At 47.3% G+C, this 22,655-nt stretch overlaps 10 protein-coding genes across 10 annotated transcripts; 6 read left to right on the forward strand and 4 right to left on the reverse strand.

The window, feature by feature from the left end:
• Positions 1–7: 7 nt before the first annotated feature.
• Positions 8–3,259, reverse strand: FOBCDRAFT_262477 (glycosyl hydrolases family 31-domain-containing protein; the record flags this gene model as incomplete). The annotated part of the gene is made up of 7 exons (XM_031185442.2): positions 8–262; positions 319–1,279; positions 1,331–2,459; positions 2,508–2,653; positions 2,711–2,902; positions 2,950–3,151; positions 3,211–3,259. 7 exons carry the CDS (start codon positions 3,257–3,259, stop codon positions 8–10), a joined length of 2,934 nt encoding a protein of 977 aa, XP_031036577.2.
• A 1,492-nt stretch (positions 3,260–4,751) lies between these two features.
• FOBCDRAFT_276242 (thiamine diphosphate-binding protein) lies at positions 4,752–5,954 on the forward strand (the record flags this gene model as incomplete). The annotated part of the gene is made up of 1 exon (XM_031185441.2): positions 4,752–5,954. The coding sequence occupies one exon, from the start codon at positions 4,752–4,754 to the stop codon at positions 5,952–5,954; it is 1,203 nt and encodes a 400-aa protein (XP_031036576.2).
• Positions 5,955–6,410: 456 nt separating this feature from the next.
• FOBCDRAFT_227136 (NADP-dependent oxidoreductase domain-containing protein) lies at positions 6,411–7,704 on the forward strand. The gene is made up of 2 exons (XM_031185440.3): positions 6,411–6,586; positions 6,634–7,704. Exons 1-2 carry the CDS (start codon positions 6,523–6,525, stop codon positions 7,578–7,580), a joined length of 1,011 nt encoding a protein of 336 aa, XP_031036575.2. The 5' UTR covers positions 6,411–6,522; the 3' UTR covers positions 7,581–7,704.
• Positions 7,705–8,016: 312 nt separating this feature from the next.
• Positions 8,017–9,366, forward strand: FOBCDRAFT_321175 (uncharacterized protein). The gene is made up of 2 exons (XM_031185439.3): positions 8,017–8,716; positions 8,769–9,366. The coding sequence occupies exons 1-2, from the start codon at positions 8,229–8,231 to the stop codon at positions 9,127–9,129; spliced, it is 849 nt and encodes a 282-aa protein (XP_031036574.2). The 5' UTR covers positions 8,017–8,228; the 3' UTR covers positions 9,130–9,366.
• Positions 9,367–9,369: 3 nt separating this feature from the next.
• FOBCDRAFT_203737 (fungal-specific transcription factor domain-containing protein) lies at positions 9,370–11,271 on the reverse strand (the record flags this gene model as incomplete). Its single annotated transcript, XM_031185438.3, has 2 exons — positions 9,370–10,336; positions 10,391–11,271. 2 exons carry the CDS (start codon positions 11,269–11,271, stop codon positions 9,370–9,372), a joined length of 1,848 nt encoding a protein of 615 aa, XP_031036573.3.
• Positions 11,272–12,219: 948 nt separating this feature from the next.
• On the forward strand, positions 12,220–13,649 carry FOBCDRAFT_262481 (uncharacterized protein; the record flags this gene model as incomplete). The annotated part of the gene is made up of 2 exons (XM_059611297.1): positions 12,220–13,530; positions 13,611–13,649. 2 exons carry the CDS (start codon positions 12,220–12,222, stop codon positions 13,647–13,649), a joined length of 1,350 nt encoding a protein of 449 aa, XP_059465246.1.
• Positions 13,650–13,676: 27 nt separating this feature from the next.
• On the reverse strand, positions 13,677–15,685 carry FOBCDRAFT_185884 (uncharacterized protein). The gene is made up of 8 exons (XM_054705230.2): positions 15,526–15,685; positions 15,239–15,471; positions 15,155–15,181; positions 14,997–15,107; positions 14,568–14,939; positions 14,376–14,513; positions 13,988–14,323; positions 13,677–13,939 (listed from the first exon to the last, which is right to left on the reverse strand). Exons 1-8 carry the CDS (start codon positions 15,651–15,653, stop codon positions 13,815–13,817), a joined length of 1,470 nt encoding a protein of 489 aa, XP_054561205.1. The 5' UTR covers positions 15,654–15,685; the 3' UTR covers positions 13,677–13,814.
• A 576-nt stretch (positions 15,686–16,261) lies between these two features.
• On the reverse strand, positions 16,262–18,252 carry FOBCDRAFT_227142 (uncharacterized protein). The gene has a single exon (XM_031185435.3). The coding sequence runs from the start codon at positions 18,144–18,146 to the stop codon at positions 16,347–16,349; it is 1,800 nt and encodes a 599-aa protein (XP_031036570.2). The 5' UTR covers positions 18,147–18,252; the 3' UTR covers positions 16,262–16,346.
• Positions 18,253–19,460: 1,208 nt separating this feature from the next.
• Positions 19,461–20,656, forward strand: FOBCDRAFT_262484 (uncharacterized protein; the record flags this gene model as incomplete). Its single annotated transcript, XM_059611298.1, has 2 exons — positions 19,461–19,478; positions 19,609–20,656. The coding sequence occupies 2 exons, from the start codon at positions 19,461–19,463 to the stop codon at positions 20,629–20,631; spliced, it is 1,041 nt and encodes a 346-aa protein (XP_059465247.1). The 3' UTR covers positions 20,632–20,656.
• Positions 20,657–21,124: 468 nt separating this feature from the next.
• FOBCDRAFT_262485 (uncharacterized protein) lies at positions 21,125–22,454 on the forward strand (the record flags this gene model as incomplete). The annotated part of the gene is made up of 4 exons (XM_059611299.1): positions 21,125–21,289; positions 21,336–22,073; positions 22,149–22,222; positions 22,436–22,454. 4 exons carry the CDS (start codon positions 21,125–21,127, stop codon positions 22,452–22,454), a joined length of 996 nt encoding a protein of 331 aa, XP_059465248.1.
• Between the last annotated feature and the right edge of the window lie 201 nt (positions 22,455–22,655).

Below are 22,655 nucleotides of genomic sequence, written 5' to 3' on the forward strand. Positions count from 1 at the left end.
TACAGCTTTAATACTCGAATGTGACCTGAAAGTCATATCTAAAGGCCCCATTCCGTGTAAAGTGTTCCAGCTCTGTTACATATGCCGTGCCGTTACTGTATTCAAGCTTGGGTGACAAACCTTTTTGCTTTCCTTCATCAGAATGGAACTCAACTCTCTTGGGTGCCTTGTGAAGTCCAGCAACAGTTATGTTTACAAGTGGAGGACTGACTTTGTAGTCACCAGTGGTTTCAGCCCTTAGAATTCCCTTCCTGAAGGTATACTATAGGGTACGATTAGCCAAGGTTTCAGGCTGAGATCAAGGGCAATTTCGCTTACTGCGACAGTCTTGGTGGCTTCTGGTTCGAGACTGACACCGTCATCAAAATACACACTTCCTTCAGCATACTCATTATCGTCTAGAGCCAAGAGAAGTGAGAACGGGTTCCTTCTTGTCGCTGCAGTTGTATTTCCTGGTTTTTGCAATGTGAATACCGTGCCGCCTCTGATGTGAAGATTAATATGTTCCAAAGGTGCATCAAGAGTGATGTTCTCTTGAGGTTTGGCATGGACTTCATTCAATGTGTACCAGTCATACCACCTTGTTCCTTCTCCAATCCCAGGAAAAACACCGCGAACTGTTTTGGAGTTTGGAGTGAGCACAGGTGTTACTAAAAGGGATGGACCCAGTAAAAACTGGGAGTAGGTGGCTTTGAGGCTCTCGTCATTTGGAAACTCCCATGCCAAAGCTCGCATGACAAGGTCGCCTTTGGTATTGGCGTAGTAGAACAGTGTGTAAATGTAGTTGAGGAGGCTGTATCTTATCGCTATAGCTCGACGTGAAGCCTCAGCAACAGATGACCAAACGAACGCCTCTTGAGATATGGTACCACCCATATTATGATTGCGATAAAAAGGCATGAAGGCACCCAGAGACATCCATCGGGCGCAAAGATCAAAGCTAGCATTGTGAGAGTAACCACAGATGTCGACTCCAAACATAGGTATTCCAGCCATCATGTGCGTCAGAGCATGTGAGATGGACAAGAACATGCTTCCCCATTTTGATGAGTTATCACCGCCCCATCTCGTAGCATATCTGCCAATGCCAGCAAAGTTGCCACGGGCGATGTTGAATGGGCGATGACCAGGGAACAACTCAAGCAGTCCGTGGTAGGTCGCATTGGAGATCTGGTTGCCAAACAGATTATGCATTTGGTACTCAGTGGTGTTCAACTCATCACTGTGAGTTGCATCTGGAGAAATGGTCATTCTTCTGATAGAGTGGCCAGGTTGTAAACTAAGGTAACTGTTACTATTTTGCTTCATGATTGTAAACGGGTTAACTTACTTATTAAGAACATAAGGTGGATAAGTGAGGTTTCTGACACCTAGTGTTGGCTCCGTGCGTCCTAGCGTGCTTGTAGCAGGGACTTGGAACACCTGCGCGGCCTGGACTTCCGCTGACTGATTGGCCGCAAGCTCTTTTGCCATTTCGGCCTCGGAGCGGTTGGTCACACTGAAGCCATCTGGGTACTCATAAAACATCCTGAGCTTTTCTCCAGGAATCAAGAAGGGAACGTGAACAGGGTTCATATCCAGACGACTATTGCCGCATGGCCCAACACAGTATGAAGCAGGTTCTGTCAGATCAGACAGCATTCCATCATAAGGCACACTGTCGTACCATATCTTGAGCTCTTCAGCCCACCATTTGTGTGTCTCGGGCAGCATGAAATCTCCCCAGACAACGAACCCTGGCCAGTTGTTACCCGTGTAGAAGTCGCCCGACTCTGGATCTCTGATGAAGGCTTTGAGCTTGGCGCCACGTTCATACGGACCATAAGTATCCTTTGGATCATCAGGATTCGGCCGGTATATGTTGGCCCAGACAAGCGGAACGTAGTACTGCTCGTTCTCGTGAAGCCAGTCTACCCACTTTGACATGCGATCAGGCGGAAAGGTGACAGGGTTATTTGCGAAGCTGCGGAAGCCATCAAACATGTCAAAGTCTGACCAAATAGCCTCAAGTGGGATATCAGCGGCTCTGTAATTCTCCACCACAGCCTCAATTTTGTCGAGGGTGTCATATCCCAATCGACATTGATGAAAGCCCAGTGTCCAGAACATTTGCATTGCAGGCAAGCCAACGCAGCCAGCATGATACTGACGCATGGTCTCAATAGCTGTAGACCCGCCTTGCTTGTTCTGGCCGCTGAGGAAGTAGATATCAACACTTCCACCGATGGTACGGTATGTCAAAGTCTTTGATCTCAGAAGCCATTCTTGGCCATGAGCATTGCGTGCATATACACCGTGAGAAGTGGTATTGCTGCCCTTATGGTATCGGCTCTGCTGGTAGAAGGGATGCACGCCATATATGTTTCCATCAATAGGGTTGCCGTGCTCAATGCCAGCGTCATTGGTCCAGAAGGTTTGTGTGAAGTTCTGCCCCAGATGGAAGTCATGGATGTTCTCAGCTATTGCAAATGTCAGCCTAGTTACATACATCTTGACTTTTGCCGTACCTAGTCCATAGACATTGTAGTCAGGCTCCATGTTGGTAACCAGTTCAATGAACTGGTCCTCAAAAACGATAACATGGCCATAAGTCGAAAACAGGACCTCCCTATTGCAGCTTCGGGTGATCTTGAACTGGAAGCTTGGAGAGTTGCTATATGAAATAGATCAGCCCCAGTGATTTCTCTATCAGAACAAATGAGCAGCTCACGTAAAGTCGAACCTGAGGTCACTATTCGAGATTGTCGTTTTCTCATCTCTCCCTGGCTCGAATACAAGTGAGTCTGGTAGGATATACTGAGTTCTGTTCTGTTCAGACAAATACTTGGGGAATATCTTGACATTCAAACGCTCTTTAGTCTGATATTTAACCTCTAATACCAGGTCACGAATATCATTACCACTAGATCTGATCAGAGGAGTGTTATACCGAGTGAAGTGAATACGTACAAAGCTTGACAGTTAGGTCCAGCAATAGTTAGATCTGCCTTTATACCTTTGAGATCCCTCTTGATATTTGTTGCCTTGTAGCCGGGACACTTCTGTGGATTAGGTGCATGAGTGTCCCGGAATGTTGGCGTCAGGCTGGGAGCGACAGCAATCTCAGGAGAAGCCGTCTTGGACTGAACAACGGTCGATACCGACGACTCAGCTACCGGTACATAAGTGAGTCTGCATGTTTCATCTACAAGCTCACCAATGGACGCGTACCTTGAGCTGTAACTATGAATAGTATTAAAGCAAGCAAATAGAGTAACATTATGATAATCGATGTATCAAACGACTGTCGAAACAGAGAATGAGACAGGAAGGCAGTATGACCGTAGGAATTCTCAGTACTGAGTGAGCCACCGTTGGATATGCCACTGTACGTGATCTGATGAGATAGATGAAATGCTTATCTTTCGGTCAATCCCAGTATGAAATGTGCATGCGGGATGAAGCATAGAGGCGTTGCTGGAATAGGTAAGCTACCCGAGACGTGAACTTCTGAGGATACGTGCCCTCCTCAATCGCCAGCCGGTCTTCCAGCACCATCCAGACAGCGGATCCTTTCGTAGGCTGGCGCGTATAGATCCCAGATGCCGATGCTATCATTGACATGAATCATGATGGTCTCCCCATCATTCGTGTAGGAGGTGTAGGGTTAGGAAAATGCAACATGGAGAACCACCCGCGTCTCACGGATATCTCGGCACGGACATGTTTAGGGGCGGCAACTGAAAGAAGCATAAGATAGTGCCGGGTAGCAGCTGAGGCCAGGGTTTGCGAGCCGTACCCGTAGTCTTGCAGGAGAGTGCATAAGCCGTGTGAACATCGACAGTGTGAAAGGATTGAAAGGCTAACTTATGCAATTAGACCCCTGTTATTTCGCGGTTTGGGGTTGAAATACACCGAATCCACTAACCAATTCCACTCCGGCCCCTCTCACGGTTGAATTCGCCTCACAATGATAAGCGGGGAGCCGTTTTAGTGGTTTACAACCCCAGATTGGGGTACATACATGCATGGTAAGACAAGTAGGACAGGCACTTGGTCGCGTGCATGCTCCAATCAAGATGGATGTATCCCAAATCCTTCGAATGATGCCATTGTCCCTGTTACTGATGCACAACACCATGAAACCATTGATCTTCTCTTTGTTATTTCTCGGTGCAACACATCCTTTCCAATGCTTATCATGCTTGTAAGAAAGCTTATGTTGTATTTTCGTAATCTCTGACCATGACACCCCCATTCCCGGATGATGTGATGATCCTTGTACGCTCGTACAAACGCTTTGAAACTCGTGTTCAAAGTATCACGAAAAGGTTATAGTTCCCAGTTACAGTAACGAGCTGCACTTGGGTACTGTCTCAGCCAGTAACACTCATTAAAAGCTTTAATCAGTCAGGCCACGTCATCTCGGCATGTATCACTGTAGTATCGCAGAAGAACTGATAACCTTTAATGTATGAAGGCGTGGGGTTCTATGTGTGAGAATAGTATCTCGAAAAGGCAAGTCGTCGCATGACCATGGTTGCATTGTGTTGGAGGTGCGGAATATCCAAGATTGCGAGTTTATGTTGACTCCGTATGCCCGTATGTTGCCTGCGCTTCGTGGGGGGAAGAGATCACTGGATACACCATCACAGCAGTCAATATCTCGATCACTTCCATCATCACCTCATCACCCTCAAACACTATATGGTAACAAATATCTGTTACAACATTCTCAAACGCACTACACCTGCTTACACTTTGCAATCACTATGGCTACCCTTGATCCTCGTTTGTTCTACGAGGAGGCACTCGTCGACAATGGGATCACTCATGCCTTTGGTGTCCCTGACTCCTGTTTGAAGGGATTCCTAGCATATTTATATGCTACCAAAAAGTCTCCAGAACAGATTGTCACAGCTAGTGAAGGCGCTGCAGCTGCGTTGGCTGCAGGTTACTATCTGTCAACCCAGAGTCTCGCCGTTGCATACATGCAGAACTCAGGTCTTGCAAATGCATTAAACCCTCTGCAATCTTTGGCTGCCAAAGAAGTGTTTGGTATCCCAATGCTTCTTATGGTCGGCTGGCGAGGACGACCAGGGGAGCATGACGAGCCTGAACACCTCTTGGCAGGCCCTCGTACGCTGGAGACTCTGGAGTCTCAAGGGTTTCCTTATGAGATCCTGCCAGACACTCTTGAAGACACCAAGAGTGCAGTTGCGAGGCTCATTAAAGCCGCCAGGGAAGGACAAACCCCTGTTGCTCTTGTCATTCCCAACCACAGATTCGCTGCATATCGACCTGAGCAGGAAGCGAGCAATGGTGTTTGGCACCCAGCTGTTACAAACTTGGCCAAACATACAGTTAGACCTGAAGATTGGCGTTCATCGGAAGGACATCTCCCTCTGTCGCGGGAACACTCCATCAGAATCATTCTCAAGAGGCTCTACCCAGAAGATGTCACTGTATCTTCTGTTGGGGGCAATTCTCGTGAGATTTACATGGTTCGAAAAGAGAGCAACGAGGACCTGTCTCGTGCATTCTTATCCATTGGAGCCATGGGCCATACATACCCTCTCGCCTATGGCGTTCAGATCGGTCATCACAAAGGTCGCGTCGTCTGCGTTGAAGGTGACGGTTCATTCTTGATGCACGTAGGCAATGTGGCCGTCCTGGCTGCTTCAGCCTCGGACAAGTTGATCCATGTTGTGATTCACAACGGCATACACTGTTCAACTGGGAATCAGCCTGTCCCGATCAGCACCAACAACCTTCTTTCGCTATGTGGAAGCTTGCCTTACAAGCAGAAATTCTTTGTAGATAGTGCCGAGGGTCTTATCCAGGCTTTTGAGTGGGCTGAAAAGACGGCTCTGATTGTTGTTGTCGTCAATCAGGACGTCTCGAAGGATTTGCCTCGTCCCTCGGAGCACCCGTTTGAATTGCGAGATGCGTTCATCTCCCATTTTGCCAAATAGAATGGCATTTCGTTGGAATATTGAGTATTTAGTCTGAAATTGACTTGATGTAATCAACAACTCTTTGTGAACTCCGTTGATGCCTCCGTAAAGGTTCTGGAACTGATAGCTTTCTAGAGCTTAGTTCATTGTTTTAAGATTCTTTAGATACTTGTGTCCGAGTGCAATCTGTTCAACGCTGGATAACCTTTGTGGCTTGTTCCCTTATCTACGGAATACATGATACAGATGACTCTATAACTAACCCCTTATACCCCGCACTGGTACAGCATCGTAAGCACTGATCGACAAGCAAACAGCACTAGTATGCAGAAATTTTGTTTGTATACAGGCTTCCGTAGTGGGGGGTTCTGCCCCGCGCCCTTTGTCTGTTGGCACAGTACAAGCTCAGCGGAATAGGGTTGAGACGGGACCCATCGGCTGGCCGACCCCCTCTCTTAAAAGGCCAGAGAGTCTCTCGACCTCGATGAAATTATTCACCTTGTAACCTTCAATTATACAATTGTTTGTGACATTTCCACTTTGCTTCATCGACGTTCTTACTATTGACTACCATCCTATTTTCATCATGCCTCAAACGCAAAAGGCCCGTATACCAGTCATTTTCGGTGCCATGACGTTCGGGAGAGAAGGTAGGGTAGCGTTTCTACTAAGCGAGAAATCTTACTGATATCAGTAGGGGTTGAGCAAGCGCGTATCCATGACCTCAAGGAAGCCGGTGCCATGCTGGACCTTTTCCAAGAACATGGCGGTACAGTTGTTGACACAGCGCGTGTGTATGCTCAAGGTTCCTCCGAGGAATACCTCGGACAGCTTGATTGGCAAGCTCGAGGTCTTCGGGTTGACACCAAACTCTATCCCAACATCCACGATGGGACTGGTAAGATCACTCATTCTCCCGATGATCTTCGGAAGCATCTTGATGAGTCTCTCAAGGCACTCAAGACAGACAATATAGATCTCTGGTATCTCCATGGACCAGACCGCGACACCCCATTCGAAGAGACTTTGAGAGCTTGTAATGAGTTGCACAAAGAAGGGAAGTTCAACAGGCTCGGGCTGAGTAACTACATGGCTTGGGAGGTTGCCTATATGAGCGAGCTGTGTATTCGTGAAGGATGGATTCGACCTACCGTTTATCAAGGAGTATACAACGCCATCCATCGAACAGTTGAAATGGAGTTGTTTCCTTGTCTCAAACACTACGGGATCACATTCTATGCCTTCAGTCCTCTGGCCGGAAGTCAGCTAACTGGGCGGTACAAGCGGGACACTCAGGATACAGACATTGAATCCATGTCCCGCTTCGATCCAAACACTTTTCAAGGTCGCAAGTACAGGAGGCGATTCTGGAACGACGTTATCTTTGATGCAGTTGAGCTTATTAGGGATGAAGCTGGAAAGCATGGGCTTACGGAGATGGATTGTGCTTTCCGCTGGATTGAACATCACTCGCAGCTAGATCCTGAGCGAGGCGATGCAGTGATTATTGGAGCAAGCAGTAAGAGTCAGCTGGATCAGAACCTCAATCTTCTGGAGAAAGGACCTTTGCCCAAGGAAATTGTGGATGTTCTGGACAAAGCGTGGTTGATCACCAAGGGCAGCGTGAACAATTATTGGCATTAGTTGGCTATTGAGTTGAAGAGTATTTTGCTACCAGTAGTCTTATCATCTATGAATCCCGCTCAACTCTACTGATATCGTTAAAGTTACCTGGTCGGCCTTTCATCAGCATTAACCACAAGCATGAGGTAATTGATACGCCTCGCTGCATCAGGTTGTTTGCCTTCCTGGAAACTGTGTGATCTTGGAGTGGGGAGGCAATGACCTCCGATTTTCGGTTCCCATTTCAAGTGCGAAGGATTTGGAGATCTGATTGGTGGTTGGTCTATGTTTGCTTGCGAATGTGCGCAAAGAGATTACGGCGCATGCTTATCACTGTTGGTTGCATTCCATCTCGGATATATCGGCATCATTGAGCAAGGTACCTTGTAGTGACAACCATGGCAAACAAGTTTTAGTTGTCTGCGGGATTAAGAAGAATCATATCATGCGATCTGCATGCCTATCCGACTGCTTTTGGAAAAGGGTCAGGAGTGTTTGTTCCATTGCATTCTTTGCACTGCCTTTGGTACTGCTTTGACTTGGGTCACCTGATTGCTTAACCTTCCCCTCTCACAGAACTCACATACCTCACCAGTCATCTGTTCGGCTTTTGAGAGGATCAACAGGTCAGTTGCAATACACTTGCCCATTGTCAAAACAGCTTCAATCATGACGGACTGGAAAAATGCTGAGTACACTCTCTACTCGTCCCCCTTTTCTCTCTATTCGATGATGGCACGTCACACAATCCAACTGGGCCCAACGACTCATGATGCAACGCCACCAAAAAGCATCACTCTGCACTTCATTAACCACAAGGCCCATGAGAACCTCAGTGAGGATTATCTAATCAACGTCAACCCAAGAGGACAGGTTCCGGCTATGAAGGGTAACCTCCTCAAAGAAACACTTACCGAGAGTCGTGCCATCTCTCTTCATCTCGCAGAGAAGCACTACCCTGCCATGCTGGGGGGCAAGTATGAGAATGTTGTTAGGGATCTCTTTAAAAGACTGCATGCTGTATACGGGTTATCAATCAGCAATCCGAATCCGACTGCAGAAATGACCCAGCGGAATCCTTCGCCAGTTGAAAAGATCCTCCAGAGGACTGATATCAGTCCGCAGTATCGCGCAGCTCTGGAAGTCAAACTTGCCTTGTCAGTTATGCCTCGTCAGCTAAAACAGCATTGTACTTACATAACAATTTAGTCACAACCAGCATAACGCAATCGCCTTTCAGCCTGGTGTTGTAGCTAAGCAGCGTGCGGATCTCAAGGCTATTTTTGAAGAAGTCGTTGAGCACCGCAGACAGAGTGGCTCTTATGAGGACTATGATGAATGGACTTTTGGCTCTGATATTGGACCGACTATCCTCGATAGCCATCTGCTCCCGTTTACCTTGCGCTGTATAGAGGTTGGTAATGACGATCTTGTGCCTCTGGAGTTGCAACGTTGGGCCAAGGTGAAAGAAAAGAGCCCATCATGGCAGAAGGTCATGCATGGAAAGCCAACTACGTATCATCCTTCAATGGGCCCTGTTGCAGAGATGTCTGAGATGATGACTCTTTGATGGCACTGCTATGGTGCTGCTGATCTATTTACAAGGAATACTTCTATACGTGTTATCAAAGCCTTATTTGTCTTAATATTTTCCTTTCAGCTCTAGACAGCGACGTAACCTATTAAGGCGAGGTAAACCCATGTCCATTACGCATGGCCGCAATGCAACAATCGAGGACCCAAGTTTTTAATCGTATTAATCTCAAAGTGCAGCGATACAGACACATTATTTATCTAACTTTCTGACTACCTATTGCGTGTTATCGTAGAAGAAAAGGTCAAGCGCAGAAGTGTCTATCATGAATAGATCATCTAACAAGGGGTCTTGAGTGGATCCTAGAAAACCCGTGCTTGGATAGAAGTCAGTAGCTGTGGGCTGAGAGTTTGAAACGAGATCAGCCAAGGCAGCATTCGGTGTTTGGCATTCTTGATTACTCCACGCTGTTGAATCCTCGCTTGGCTGTTCATACGAGGATGGGCCACCCGGCACGTTTAGATGAGGATCAATGGGTGGGCGACGATGCTGCCCAGATGGTGCAGCGTATTGCAGTCTCGTAGACGCCTTTTCAACTCTCTCATCCCTGACCTTGGAAGCCCTCTGCTCAAGAACCTGCATTAGCCCTTTCGCGTAAGTCCAATACTTTACTAGCTCGCGAAGGGTTGCAAGAAATGTGTCTAGAATGTGCCGAGACTTAGCAGCTAACAGTGGTTTGCTGGTGCTGATTTGGTTCAGAATGTAGATAGTTGCTGTAAACAGAACATGGTTACTGTATAGCCATAATGAAGAGATCATCCTTTTGCTGAGTAAGACTTCAAAGACAGATGCAATCGCTACTGTTGATTCCCTGCAAAGGATAGCATTATCTTGTGCCTCGGGAGATTGATCCCTTATGCTGGGCTTTGGTGCTGGGCGGTGGATCAGCAAAATGAAATTGTGATGGGTCAGGTGAAACAGAGACTGCCAAATATCAAGATTGGAGAGTTTCAGCTGCAGCCTAGGTGGAAGCTCAAGCATCAGATTCCCAAGAGATTCATCTGCTCTCTTGATAGCCCCAGCTCGTGCCTCCATGGAAGCTCGTGGTGACCAACCATCTCTTATGGTTTGTGATATGATCTTGCAAAGCTTGGTGTGATAGGTAATAAAGTCGAATTCTGCTCCCGGAATGCCTTCAAGGTCAGCAGGCTGTAGGTCTGCAACATCTGAATCCCACAGGTTTCTGACAAGGTTAGTAGGCATGTCTTGAAGAATTGGAACTCTGTGATAGACTCACATGGCTTGAGGCCGACCAGCCGAGGTCGCTGATATTGTGTCAAACTGGAAGAGAACCCACCAGAGCCGGACATACTTTCGTTTGTAGACTGGTAGATTCGTAGAGTGGCTAGCGTCGCGGTGGAGTCCCACGGCCATTGCCGTTCTGATAGCAATTCCAATCCAATGCCAAGCATTAGCATCAGAATACCACGTCAGCAGCAGCGGCACTTGAACGTAAACAAGCCTATCATGCCATGAATCACTCAACACCAGATACTTGGCTCTTCGGAAGAAAGCAGGAAGCAGAGGAAGCATACTCTCATCTTGAGATGCCAGTGTGTGAGCTCCCACGAGTAGGATGGCGTTGAGAAGCGTCAAGCACAGTGGGTTCATGCGATCCTGCTCCTGATATTGTGTCATGAATAGCTCCTCGTCCACAATCGGCCATCCGCGGTTGACGAGATCGAAATACGCTCTGATCAGCCTGGTTTCAAGCGCTTTGTTTGGTCGTATAAGGATCTCTTCTGGTATGTTGTGTGCCTCATACCAATTCTCCGACGAGTCTAACTGGCCATTGCTGAAGTGAAACACCTTATCGAGTCCTGTCTCAGAGGTGCTCTGTCGAACAAGGTAATGACAGTTTGAGAGCTCGGACCCAATGAAATGACAGCGAGTCCGATGGCCGAGCTCGACCTGACTAAGCTCGACCTCTGTTTCGTCATTGCGGTTCAAGAGGTGAGACCCGAGATCTTGCTCGCCGTCTTCTCTTGCTGTGGAGGCTGGCTCAGTAACTACAGGTGATGGGGCCGCTGGCGAGTCTGTGGATTGACGGGGACGCAGAGGAGCAAGAATAGCTGGTCGCTGCGAGGACTGTCTCGCGTCTTTCTTGTTGGGACACATACGACATCCTGATCGACCATGAGTGCCGCAGTTCGTACAGGGAACGCCTTTATCGACGATATCGCAGCGGATCTTGCGTTGGCGACAGTTGATGCAAGCACGCCCTTGAATCGACGGTCAGTAGTTGAGATATATGAGGAGAGCGAGTGTAGGTGAACGCACTAGTAGGTCCATCCACGCGAGGCAATTGTGACCTCTTGGCAGCGATATTCTGCGATCGTGGGCGATGACAGGGCATCTGTACTACAGCTTTGACGTATTGTAGAAAAATTCCGTATTCCAATTAGAGCTTGGGGTTGTCTAGCTTTCGGTCACTGATTGAGGTAGTATTGTGTAATGATGACAAAGTTGAGATCAATAGTCATCCGTCCGTCTTAGTAGCTGTCATCAACAATCCAAAGACGTGTGGCGTTTTAGTGGCGCAATGCCGTGCTGTGGCTAGTTTCAGCTGTGACAGCTCAACACTCCCAGCTTGATACTGGTTACAGCTATTCGGGGTCAGAAAAGAGGTTGGCAATTGAGTCTCCAGCAGTAAAACGACAGGTGCAGGTTCGCGATACTGCGATTTGGCGGTATTTGTCATCTTGAAATCGATTTCTGATTGTTTATCTTGAGTCTCGGCATGATCAGCCAATCAATCTCGACAGCGAGTCCGGACTTCGGGGAAATGAACCAATCACGGCGAGTTTGGGCCCAGAACGGCAGAGCTGATCAACTAGCGCTTCTCGGACCGCGGGATAAGAGCCAATCAGAGAGTCTGCTTCAACCCAGAAGCACTTGAATACAATCATGAAGGGCGTCATTTCGTCGTTTGCTGATGAACATGCAATACAAGGGTAGTCTTCAGCTTGTTATATATAGGATTTAGAGGAGCCAGGCTTTGACAGCCAAGGAACGAGTATCTAAAGCAAAGCGGCGAGAAACCGAACCCCACATATTACTGACATCATGCCTTCTAGATACTTGCTTCCATCACGCGCAAAGCAGGATCCTAAGCTTGAAATCAACATTGATGGGCATTATGAGTCCAAAATCTATACATTCGGTTCCGCAATCTCGGGCTTCGTCACAATAACAGCCCATAACCAACTCCCTTTCCAGTCCCTCCAGATTGATCTAAGAGGCATCACTTCAACCTGTGGCCACGCATTCCAGTATGGCACACCTTTCAAGACTCATACTTTTATGCAGTTACAAATGCCAATATCTGCATCGGCTCTACCTATCAGTCAGTCACTTGAACCTGGACAGTTGTACCACGTTCCTTTTCGCTTCGTGATTCCCGAGCAACTCTCCACCACTGCGTGCAACCACCAGAATACAGCAGTCAGGGAGCGACACTTACGCCCGCCACCAAGTATGGGTGTTTGGGACCATGATGATCTGGCAGGTGGCTCTGCACATGTCGATTATGTGATTAGAGGGCGTCTGCTGTTGAGCAAGAACAAACGAGGAGAAGAACAGTATCTCGATCGGAGTCGTTCCGTCAAGGTTATTCCAGCCCTTCCTGAGCAACCTCCACTTCACGTCCGTCCTGAAAACTCAGAGTACTGCTTGTCGCAGACTAGGACCATCAGAAAAGGTGTCATAGGCACAAAGATGGGGATTGTACGGGCTTCGGCAACTCAGCCTCAGCCCATCGTGCTCTGCTTAGATGGACTTAACGCCACCGAGTCGCAAATACCCATCGATCTGCAATACATTACGGCCTCGGCCAGTGCAATGCCACCTGACATACGCGTCAAATCAGCCACCATCGAAACATTTACAAATTTCTGGCTCGGTATAGATGGCTACCTACCTGACCATCATGAAAAACCGTCAAATTCGGTTGCCCCAACAGCACCATGGCTGACCTCACATGCCCTCGTTCTCAAAGATAGAGAAATGGTATACTGGAAGAAAGGTCATCAACCCATCTCCGAGAAAGGGGCAGAGAGGAGGTGCTCAGAGCCTGCGCATATTATCCGAGACTGCGCAGAACCCCAGGTCATACCACGTTCAGCTTCGTGTGCGTCCTATTGCCTTGACTCGTCCAAAACTCCGGGATACAAAGCTACAATTCAACAATCGTTCAAACTTCCCACTGAGAACTCACTATTTCTTCCTACCTTTTACTCCTGTCTAATCAGCCGAACCTACCGGATTAAACTCACCCTAGCCATAGGCACTTATGGCACTACGATCTCTCTTGTTGTACCACTTCAAATAGCAGCGAATGGACTTGATGATGCTCAAGACAATAGCCAACTCCGTTACGTAAGTGTGATACCCATTATTTAGCTCGGAAATCGAAACGCTAACACAAGAAGATGACCCAAGATAGTGATTACGAACAGGCGGAAGACGTCCTTCCCCCATATAGTCGTTTCAGATAATCATACATTTAAATTTGTCTTACGCTAGTACAAGTAAATACTGTCAATTCTTTGATTGCACTGGAGCATGACGCTGCATAGACGAATATACAAGCTTCCTATAGTTTCGAGGAATAAATGGTATCGACTCCTGTGTTGACTCAATCCACAAATTGCAATTATTTATCAGAGATAGACTATCACGGCCTCGGAAGCCTTGAGAGTTACTTCCAGCTTTCCCTTCTTAACCGAAAGCTTTTCAGTGTTCTGCTTGCCGCCGAGTTCGCAATTCTTGTTCGAGAACGATTGACCTACAAGGATTCGTTAGCAAAGACTATCGATGGGAGATGTGTACATACCTCCGATGCTAGGCTGTGGCGACGACTTGGTCTGTGTCACAGGCACAGTTGTTTCGCTGCTCGGGCCAGTCATGCGGAGAGCCTTGACAGAATTGCCTTTCAGTCCAGTGAGAGTGAACTTGGTTTCAGAGCGCGTGCCACTACCAGAGTAGTAATCTGTGTTGATCAAGACGGCCTTGAATGCTTTTCCGTTTTTGTAAACGATGTATTGAGCATAAGGATCTGTGCCATCGTCGCTGGCAACAATGGAGTCGCCTCCAGCTACAGCAAGAGCACCGAAGTAGGCACCGTAGAACGGAGCATTAACGTGATCACTCCACCACCAGTTGAAGAAGGCTTCAGGGTCAGTCAGTTATGCATTAGAATTCATAGCCTTTATTTAACATACCTTGGTTGATTGTGCCTTGGTGATAGAATAGTCGCTGAATACCGAGGGTCAATGCCCGAAGGGTCTTGTCAGTTGTCTGAATGGCGGATCCGAAAGTCGAATCCATCTCATAGTCGAGCCCATGGAATCCCGTCTCGCCTGAGTATTTTCGTTAGCAGTTTTGGATTGTAGAAGTAGCAGACTTGCTCTCACCTAGGATATATGGTCTGCCGGCAGCCCTGGCGCTCGAAATGGGCAGCAGGTTCAAGTCCTGGACAACTCTCTGATGCTTCATCTCCGGGCCCAAGTCATTGGCGGTAGCATTAGAAAATGCGTACAAGTGGCCATTGTACACCTTAGTAGCATCCTTGACTGTTTTGTTGTAGCTGTTTTCGATGAGATAGGGCAGGTTAGGCCAATCGGGTTCGATCTCCAATGGGATGGCATATCCGCCACCAGCCAAGATAGGAAGAGGGCTCTTCCAATGGTTGATAAAGTCTTGTGCCCAGTCAGCTGCATTGTCACCCTCCTGAGTCTCGTTCCAGGGAGCTTCGGCTACTGGGTACTGCCAGTACTTCCAGTACACTGTGAGAAAGAGTCAACGCTGTCCAATATTCAGAGTATATTTATGAGAGGTCCTACAGTCAGGCTCGTTTCCGAGTTCGATTGCCCAGAGGTATTTGGCTACCTTTTCCTTGGCTTTCAAGACGGCAGCAAAGGTATTTGTCCTATTGTTGAGGCCTCGATTAAAGCCTCCGCCTTGTTAGCGTTGTTCGTTTCTAACAAGTCAACTCAATTACCAAGAATGGTCTCGCTTCCGAACTTCTCTGTTCGAGTTTGCTAATCAGCACAAGTTTCAGCCAAAGTACAGAAATAGGACGTACTAATCAGGTCAAAGAACTTCGGCCCATAGGTCAGACTCATAGGAGCCTCCAGAGGGTCATCGACACTATACGAAACGTAACCTTTGAGAGCTGGATCGTAGGTCGCTCTGTCTTGTGTCGTTCCTCCAATGCGAATAGGCATTTTCCGATTGTACAGCTTGTTAAAGTGATCGATGCACGGAAGGGTCAACGATATATTGGTCATGTAAGAAGGCCACATGAAGAATTCGAATCTTGTCAGCAGAGTTAGATTATTCCAGTGAAGCAATTCACATCCAGAGACTTACGAGGCTCCCACGGGTGCTGGATCAATTGCAACGGCATTTTTCGGCTGAGCATCGGGAACAACATAATTAGGAGCAGCCAGAACAGAATTGCCTAAGCCAAGGCTTGCGAGAAAAATAAAGTGAACCATTGTGTCGCAGCGATTGGCGAGGCTGAATGAATTGTCTGTTGAGTTTATCACTATCATGATGGCCATTACTTGACCTATTATATGTCTTTCTCCCAGTCTTTCGAGTGCGGGCTATGTTACTCCGATCTGGAAACTGACAGCCTAAGTGACAAGGATAACGGTGTCTTGAACCTTGCTAGAGGTTTAACTAGCTTCAATTCTCTTCCTTCCCCGCAATCCCCGTAGTATGGTAATGCGGGGAGTTCGTTCCGTTTCGTTTAACTTGACTCGTTTATCCCTCACCTCGGTCTTCAGCTGACTTGAACCGGATATTCTGTCAGGCACGGAACTTGTAATTCCGCCATCTCATAGTCTCTCAATCTTGTCGCTCGGCTACCGGCTGAACAGAAACCGAAAAGTGATTACTTTCATGTCTCCATAGTAAGATCAGCTGGCAGCAGCCTCGGCGTTCTTCGCGCCCAATTTAGCAAGGCTTATCTTGTTGACAGAGATTGCCAAGAATAATATTGTCGAGCTTGAGAAGAGATGTAGGGCTAACCCAAAATCGGGTTTTCGCTGTTTGAAGGGATGTCGGCATGCTTGAGGCTCACCACGCACGAGATCGCGTATTACATATTCGAAGCAGCGAAGAAATAATATTTGCAAAGTGTTCCTATATAATGACCCTAGGTCTCCCCTGGCTGTAACTAATATCTAAGCCTTCTTAGTATAACGAATCTTCGGCTTTGGGGGCGTTTCCATGTCATGGCCTAAAAAGTAGTCAACATGATGAGATTGAAGATATCCCTTTACTGTCAGGTCGTTACGATAGTTGGGATTATGTGCCAAAGTATATAGACGGATATCCGATGGCTGATCGGTGGTGAAGATGAGTAGCTCGTCTTGATTGGCGTTGGTCAAGACAACTTCTTCTCTCCAGTCTCCCAATATGTCGCCGATAAGCAGCGGATACCTTCCATTCAAGACACCACCGTACTTGCTAGCAGTGAGGAGGCGAGGCACTTTGTCAGATGTTGATGGGTTTTCCCAATCCCATTTCTCAAACTTGCCATCGTTGAAAAGCTCTAGCAGAGCATCCCCGTCCCACCAGACTCCCAGATGAGGCCAGGGAGCAAGTTCGGCGTCGTTTACTAACTGCTTATTCTCTCGAGCGTTGTATAAACCTCCAGAAAAAGACCAGACCTCCATTCCTTCGTGAGTGGGGTCGATGTCGCCGGCCATACCGCGTCCGATGTCAAGAACTTCCTTTCCATGGTGCTCCCAGATTATGGTACCATCAGTGGCATCGTAATAATATTCATACAAGAGATCCTTAGATCTTTGCTGAACACCATAACCCTGTAGGCCCTTCCGTTTAGGATCCATTTTGGCAATATGATATCGATCTCCATGGATGATGCCCTTCTCTCCAAGAGAATACTTGACTGTTCCATCACCATTGAGACCAAATCCAATCTCAAAGTACTCATCCTTCCCATCACCATCGACATCCACGATACGACTATTGTGCCCATCGGGAAAATCTTCGTACCGATCTCCGCGTGCCCACTTCCAAGCTTGCTTTAGCGCTTTCCCATCGAAGGTCCATGCCATAACGAGAAGGTTGAAATTCTTGTCCTTACGGCGGTTCTTGAGGAAACCCACCAGGTGAGGGGTTTTGCCGTCAAGAAAGCCAGCACCTACTCTACAAGCCAGGGGGCCATCGGCTATATAGTCTGTCGGCAATGGGGCAGAGGCACGAAGGGCTCCTGTGCGTCCATCAAGAATGGCTATGCACTGGTAAGTCTCATTCTTGCCCTTTTCAAACTTCTTTCCATCGCCAAAGGTGACACCGTTGGCAATGCGAATAGCAACCTCAGCATAACCGTCGCTGTCGAAGTCAAACACTGTAACACCATCCCAGTGGCCTACATCAATGGTAGAGGGTCCAGGGGAAATGTTGTCCTGATTCTCACTGCCAGGCCCTAGGTCAACCTCCCAGAGGAAGGTTCCGTTGCTGGTGTATGCTTCAATTGATTGGCGCGTATCATGTCTGTCAATGACATAGTCCCACTCTCCATCGCCATCGAGGTCACCGACCCAGACATACTTGATGGTTTTACCTGGACGAAGTGGTATTCGTACCACAGGTTCGACTGCATTGTCTGCGGGCAGAACGAAAGAGCCTGAATCTGTTTGTTCTTTGCCGTCCACGACAGGCCTGACAGTATAAGCGTTTGGGACAGCCTCGTCTGCTGTTTTGTCGAGAAAGTTGGTTCCACCAGTGAGGACCTTGTCATTTAGACGCATTACCCTGTCACCATCGGCGCTCCGGTAGATATTGAATCCAATGCCATCGGGGTCTAGACCAAGAAGTCTCCAAGTTACGAGAATGTTATTCTCGCTTGCCCGAACAGCTACGACTCCGCGGCCAAGGTCTTCGATAGGCCGCTGGGATAGCGCAAGGCTGAAGAAGGCGGTAGCCCATAGTGAAAAGAAATACGACAATTTCATATCGAAGTCGATTGTCAAAAGAAGAGGATGTTGAAGAGGCAGAGCTCGAGTTTTCGTCAAAACTATCCTTGGAGAAGAAAACGAATCAAAATATGTCTCTGCCTTTTATAAGTATACTAAAGACGAAATATATGTAGCTCAAAACGTAACTCCTCTATATGTCGGACTATTGTTTTGCGAACTGATCATCGAGCTTTTTCCTGTTTTCTCAATCATGCAACGATCAAACACTGATTATCAGCTCACTTAGGTTAACGGAACATAGCACTCCGTCGAAAGACGTACCTTTCCGACAATCAATCCTTGCACCACATATTATACTCAGTTTCCGTACATGTAGTTAGATATTAACTCAAAAGCTCAACGGATGAATTGCAGCGGATAAAGTATCCCGGGCTCCGGAGGATCTACAGTAGTCTCGACCCCACCCAGGACGCATGGGAGGGATACTTCCGGTGCTGGCAGGTTTAACTAGCCAATAGACATGAGTCGTCAAGTTCTCAAGTCCAGGAATAATTGAATCCGACTGAGGCATATCGATTTACCCCAGATATCTCGTTTCATGCTCTGGCCAAACCAAGAGAATTACCGCAATGAACAAGGTGTTGGTCTCGGGAAACTTGGAAGTTGCCCAAGTCTCGGTGACGTCTACCTGGCGTGATTTATCCCGATAAGCAAGGTGCGGCATCCACATCGGTATCGATAAGATAGACCTGATAAGATGGAGTGAGGGGAATAACCCGATCAGAACGGATATCAGGATGCTCCAACCAGCCATTCGGACAAATTTACCGTATGCCTAATTGTGACTTGAGTCTAAACGAGCCTACTGAAGCACTCTATATGCTGAGGCTGCTTGTTCCCTCTTTTTCCGGTGGATCTTTTAGGGCTATGGAAGAATTTTTAAGAGGCTGTATTTCATTAAGTTTCCTTTATTTCTCTGCACGTCGTATGTAACTGTCTTTTGGTGCTATACAGTCATTGAAGTCAAAGACTAACTATTTATAGACCAACATTGAATCCTCTTTCCTCTCATAGTTTTTCAACAGGACTGACACCAAAGACAAAGCTCTTCTTATCTATATTAATACAATGGCGAAGATCGCAGTTGTTGGTGCAGGGTAGGTCATTGTGCTTAGCAACCAATGAAATGCCCCTGTTGACACGCGTCTCTCTACTGCCGTTAGCATCGTGGCTAACTAGTGGCGGGCGCTACAGAAGTTCATTTGTCAGCGTTCTGAGATTAACTAAAACTCTAATCGCCGTATTTATACGGCGCCCGGGCCCCATGTGACGCCGGCGTATCTTCTTGAAATGCAACACGGAGGCATGGTAAATATGATTAGAAAGCGGAAAGGTCACAGAAAGTCCCGAGAGGGCTGTGTTCAATGCAAGGAGAAACACGCCAAGGTGAATATCCTTCCTGTGCCAAGGGAAGAGAACCCGTAGCTAACCTTCCTAGTGCAACGAGGTGCATCCACGATGCCTTCAATGCGAGCGGGCCAACGTCGTGTGCAGCTTCTCGTCTCCCACGCTGACTAAGCCACCACTGAACGAAGACAGCTTAGCTGATCTGGAGTTGCTGGAGCACTGGCACCGATATCCTGTGACAGGCGACATGACGGAGACTACAAGGCAGCTGCAATACAACCTTGTTCGCTTGGGCTTCTCTCACCACTACTTACTGAATAGTATCCTGGGCCTCACCGCCCTTCAACTCTACAGTGAAGATCGCTCCCAGTCCAAGTGGTACGTCAGAGCTGTTGCGCACCAACAAGCTGCTATCACTCGAGCTAGGCCGCACTTCGAATCTTTGACTCAGGCGCATGAACAAGCTCTGCTGGGGTTTTCCGCTTTCACATCGATGTATGCCGTAGCGGAACCAATCTATCGCCCAAGTGGCATCCGCTCCGAATCGCCATTCGACCCGGTTGAGGAGCTGCTAAAAGCACTTCGCTTCAGTAGGTCTACAATTATGTTTGTACAGCAGAGCTTTCCCCCAGTTGTCGTATCGGGATCATGGCTTCTCACCAAGTTTGCTATCAATCACCAAGACACTGGGAATGACCTTGAAACAAGATATCCACAGCTTGCATTTCTACAGAGATGCATAATTAGCCAGGTTCAAGGGGTTCAGAAGAAAGCATGCCTCCATGCCGTGAAAGCACTCTTCCGCCGTATTGCAACGCTTTCGGACACCGTCGGCGACCCTGAGCCTGCAAAGATAGTTTGGGGTTGGGGACTTGAGGTAAGCCAGATCTTTATGGATCTGTGCTCAGCTCGTCACCCCGTAGCACTTGTTATTTTAGGTCACTTTGCTGTTTTGATGAGTTATAATCAGGAGCATTGGTGTCTGAGTCCCTGGCCAAGCGGTTTGCTGAGCTACATCAATGGGGTTCTTGGAAATGAGTGGGAACATGCTATGAAATGGCCGGGAAGTCTTGTCTTTGGGGGAAATCTTGCCATTGATAAGCTTGCTACATAAGAACTTTTTATTCTCTAATAGAAAGTGGTAGTTAGATTGACCTGGTCCAGCTACTTCAATACCGCAGTGGGTTTAGTCCAACACCTAATGTTATGCAGAGACCAGAGTGTTTGTTAGCGCCGTTGCCCCTTAAGTTGCCCCCACATGGCTTGACCGCGCTACCGTATTAATACGGACAGCGATCCACTATCTGTACGCAACCACGTGCTCACCAAATACAGGTATTCTAAGTCTCTCAGCACCAGTCATAATATCACGCGCAGTATACGACTTGAGTTATGTGAATTCTGACACTCCTATGTGAATTGGTCAGCAGCACAATTCAGGTGGAGTAATTAACATATCCATTATGAAAGCAAGGCTGGCAGAAGTCTAATTCTTTGAGTATAAGATCATGCAATCAACCCACGTATTAACTGACCCATCAAGCAACAAATAAATCAAGTTTCTTCACATACCTACTAAAATCCAACACCACCTTATTATAATTATCATGTCTTTGCCGAAAACTACAAAGGGTTGGGCGGTCGTGGGCCAGGGCAGCTTTGACAACCTCAAGTTTGACACCCAACAGCCTCTCCCTGAGCTCTCTGACAACGAAGTGCTGGTCAAGTTCCATGCAGCTTCTCTCAACTTCCGCGATATCATGATTGCCCAGGTAAATAAGCATTCTCTACTATCATCAGCCTGACTAACTCGCTCAGGGCACTTATCCTTTCGATGTCAAGGCAAACATCATTCCAGGCTCCGATGGTGCTGGAGAGGTCGTGGCTATTGGAAACAAGGTCACCCGCTTTCAGGAAGGTTCCAAGGTTATGACGTTGTTCATGCAAGCGTATTTTGGTGGACCGCTGACCCCAAAGGTCTTGGGATCGGCCGTAGGTGGCTCTGTTGATGGCACTATGCGGGAGTACGGTGTCTTTAACGAGAATGGACTTGTGGATATGCCAAAGAACCTCAGTTATCTGGAGGCTGCAACGCTGCCTTGCAGCGCCCTCACGGCGTGGAATGCTCTCTACGGGCTGAGGGCAGTCCTTCCTGGCGACTGGGTCTTGACACAGGGTACTGGTGGCGTCAGTATCTCTGCTCTGCAGTTTGCAAAGGCTGCGGGTGCTCGAGTTGTTGCCACGACTTCCTCTACAGCCAAGGCCCAGAAGCTGAGGGAGCTCGGAGCTGATCATGTCATCAATTACAAGGAGATTCCGAACTGGGGGGAGGAGGCCAAGAGGCTCACCGAAGGCGGTGTTGACCATGTCCTCGAGGTTGGGGGCGCGCACACTATCACGGAAAGCCTTAAAGCTGTTAATATTGGCGGCTATGTCACCATCATTGGTTGGATTGCTGGACCGGGAGAGACCGGACCAAGCTTCCCTCAGATCCTGTCCAGCATGGCTGTCGTCAGGGGAATCGTCGTCGGGAGCCGAGATCAATTCGAAACAATGGTACGTTCTTGAACAATGGTTTTCCTCCCTGCCCCTTTCGCTGGCTTTTCATTTCGTGGTTACTGACTTGACAAGATTCGTGCAATTGAGGCTTCCGACATTCAACCCGTTCTCGACCAACAGATCTTTAAGCTCGAGGAGCTCAAGGAGTAAGTCAAACATGTACCATCACGACTTAGGAGCCAGGCTAACTAATTTAAGTGCTTACCAGTACCTGGTAGACCAAAAGCATTTTGGCAAAGTTGTAATTAAGATTGAGTAGTAATAGTTTATATTAGTTTATTACTTTCTTAGTAATTTAACTATTATACTAAATTAGAAGTATATTTATTAACCTTATGATTAACTTATATACTTAATAGTATTATGACTTTTAAATAATTTTAAGTCTTTTTTTAATTTAATATTTCTTTCTTATAATACTGATATCTATATTGTTATAAAACCTTTAGTTAACCTTTTTTTGTCTTATAATAGTTATAATAAGTATATTAAGATGAGAAGTCTAGCCTTTCTAATAGGGTTAAATAGATGTTTATAATATTAAATATACAGAGATAAAATCCCTTTAAGAACTTATTT

This window comes from Fusarium oxysporum, chromosome VI (genome assembly GCF_013085055.1).
Source record: "Fusarium oxysporum Fo47 chromosome VI, complete sequence".
NCBI classification, from domain to species: domain Eukaryota; kingdom Fungi; phylum Ascomycota; class Sordariomycetes; order Hypocreales; family Nectriaceae; genus Fusarium; species Fusarium oxysporum.